General features: G+C 42.2%; 1 protein-coding gene across 1 annotated transcript in view; it reads left to right on the forward strand.

Moving 5' to 3' along the window:
- elovl8a (ELOVL fatty acid elongase 8a) overlaps window positions 1-1,535 on the forward strand; it is a gene marked incomplete at both ends in the record, with an annotated part of 3,549 nt that extends 2,014 nt beyond the window's left edge. The window contains 1 exon segment of the mRNA XM_084458326.1: window positions 1,389-1,535. Within this exon segment, the coding sequence (XP_084314452.1) occupies window positions 1,389-1,535 (147 nt within the window).
- Between the last annotated feature and the right edge of the window lie 965 nt (window positions 1,536-2,500).

Raw genomic sequence — 2,500 nt, forward strand, 5'->3', positions numbered from 1 at the left:
ACACACACACACATACACCCCAACACACACACACACACACACACACACAGACTACAGACCCGTGGACCCCAGGTCTGTCTAACTGGTTGAACCCTGATGACTCATTTCTCAGAGGCCCCGGGCCCTTCGCACACTAATGAGGCATCGCTAGGCCGGGCAGAGCTGGGCAGTTAACAGGGTTAGTCAGCGAGATAATCAGCATCACACACACACACACACACACACACACACACACACACACTCCTGACCTAGCCCCGACCCTAACTAACCAGAATCCTGAGGCCTGGGGCCCAAGAGGGCCCGGAGAACAGCAGGGCCTCAGACTGGAATGATCTAATCTGGATTAGAATGATCTAATCTGGATTAGAACGATTAGGGCTGGGTATCGAGTCGAATTTCAAGAATCGATTCCGATTCACAAGGTTCGGAATCGATTATCACGATTCAATTCGATTCGATTCAATATCGATTCGGTTAGTGTTACTAAAAACTTTTTTTTTTTAGCTGTAACCTTAATTACATGACTGCCAAGTTATGCAACACATCAATACTAGGGCTGGGTATCGATACTGATTTCCAAAAATGAATGAATGAATCATTGAATGAATGAATTAACTATTCCTTCATTAATTCCTTAAATAAAAGATCGATTTTGGGATTCATTAATCGATTCTGCATCATTTGATTCAGAATCGATTCAGAATCGATGAATCGATTTTTTAAACCCAGCCCTAAGAATGATCCATCGCTTCTCTTAATACCGTTCACTCCGATGGATCTAGTTCCTCTTCCTGAAAAAACATCCGCCCACAGAAGCTCTTCCTGTATTTCAGACAAATATTCTGTGAGTAAGACCGCTCTGTACGGACAAACAGGGACTGTGGCTCTAGCACGTACAGTATAATAAAGTTTTATTTATTTATATGAAAGGGACCAGAAACGAAAGGGGGCGGAGCAGTGTTTTGAATCCAAACAGGATTAAAGGTTGAGCTACGACGCCCCTCAGAGATTAGGTCCAGACAGACAATGGCACCATATGCATTTCCCATGAACACAGCTGGCTCACACAGCGCAGGGGCTCGCTAGCGCGACGCTCCACTACAGATTACGTGCTGCTGTCAGAATGTGTGTATTGTTTTGAAAAGGCCTGGAAGACCTAACTGTCATCTAGTGAAGTGTGCCCTGCTGTCATGACTTGGTGGTGTGTGTGTGTGTGTGTGTGTGTGTGTGTGTGTGTGTGTGTGTGTGTGTGTGTGTGTGTGTGTGTGTGTGTGTGCGTGTGTGTGTATATGTGCGTGCATGCGTGTGTGTATGTGTGTGTGTGTGTGTGTGCATGCGTGCGTGTCTGCGTGACCACGTTGTCCCACTCTCTGTCCCCCCAGCTCTAGTTCGTCATGGCGACCGTCCACACCACCTACAACCTCTTGGCCGACTGCGACTTTCCTGACGTCACGAACGCCGTGGCGGTCGTCTACTCGCTCAGCCTCATCGCCCTCTTCAGCCTCCTCTACTACCGCTCCTACTGGGGCCCCTAGACCGCGTGGGTCCGTCTGTCCTCCACCAGCCCAAAGGGCTCTGGAACGTCACACGTGCACCGCCAGAGCCCTCCACCGGGGGGCGCTCGCCACAATTCATTTTTCCCATTGCCAAGTACATTTTGCTTTGTGCATGATAAACTAAGCTCAGTGTCTCAGTGAAAGTCTGTTCTACTCAGGAACTCAGGATCTACTTTCTAAATCATCAGTTCACAGCTTTTGGGTGGTTATTCTTAGCATTGATCCCCTATGACGCAGTATATATAAAAAATCAAAAAAATAATATATATAAAATAATATTAAAGATATAATATGTTGTATGTGGATTATTTCCCCCCTCTAGTGTCTAAAGATAAGAACTGCAACAACACAACGTATTGGTTGCCAAAATGCCAGAGAATGCACTGTTTCATTCATACTGTTATAATGTAATAATTTCAGACAAAATATATTTTTTTTATGGAAAAGCAATACTTTTACTCTGCAGCCTTCGCAAAGCCCTATGGATGTATTATTTTTGAAAAAATGTTTATTTTAATCCACATATAACATATTATACCTTTAATAATAATATATATAAAAAAAAATATGATATATATATATAATTTTACTGTTTGTTTTTTTACATTGTTGATTATGTATTTTTTGTCCTACAAAAAGTTAAAATAACTTGAGGTTCTTTTCATATTAACACTACTTTCAAATAAATGCTTATATTTTAGACTAAATGAAAAATATGATATATGCCTATAGATACATCTAAACTAGAAAAGCCCACTCCACTTAAATATTCAACAACTGCACATGCTGACGACATGCATCATGGGTGGGGGACGGCAGGTTCACTCTGCACTTTTATGTGTAATGTGTTTTATCGGTTTCTATTGAATGTATTATAATGTTTCAGGAAAGTAGTTGTTTTTCTGTACTGGATGGTGTGTAACCTCATAAACACACACACACTA

Source organism: Borostomias antarcticus, assembly GCF_949987555.1.
Source record: "Borostomias antarcticus genome assembly, chromosome: 24".
NCBI lineage: Eukaryota > Metazoa > Chordata > Actinopteri > Stomiiformes > Stomiidae > Borostomias > Borostomias antarcticus.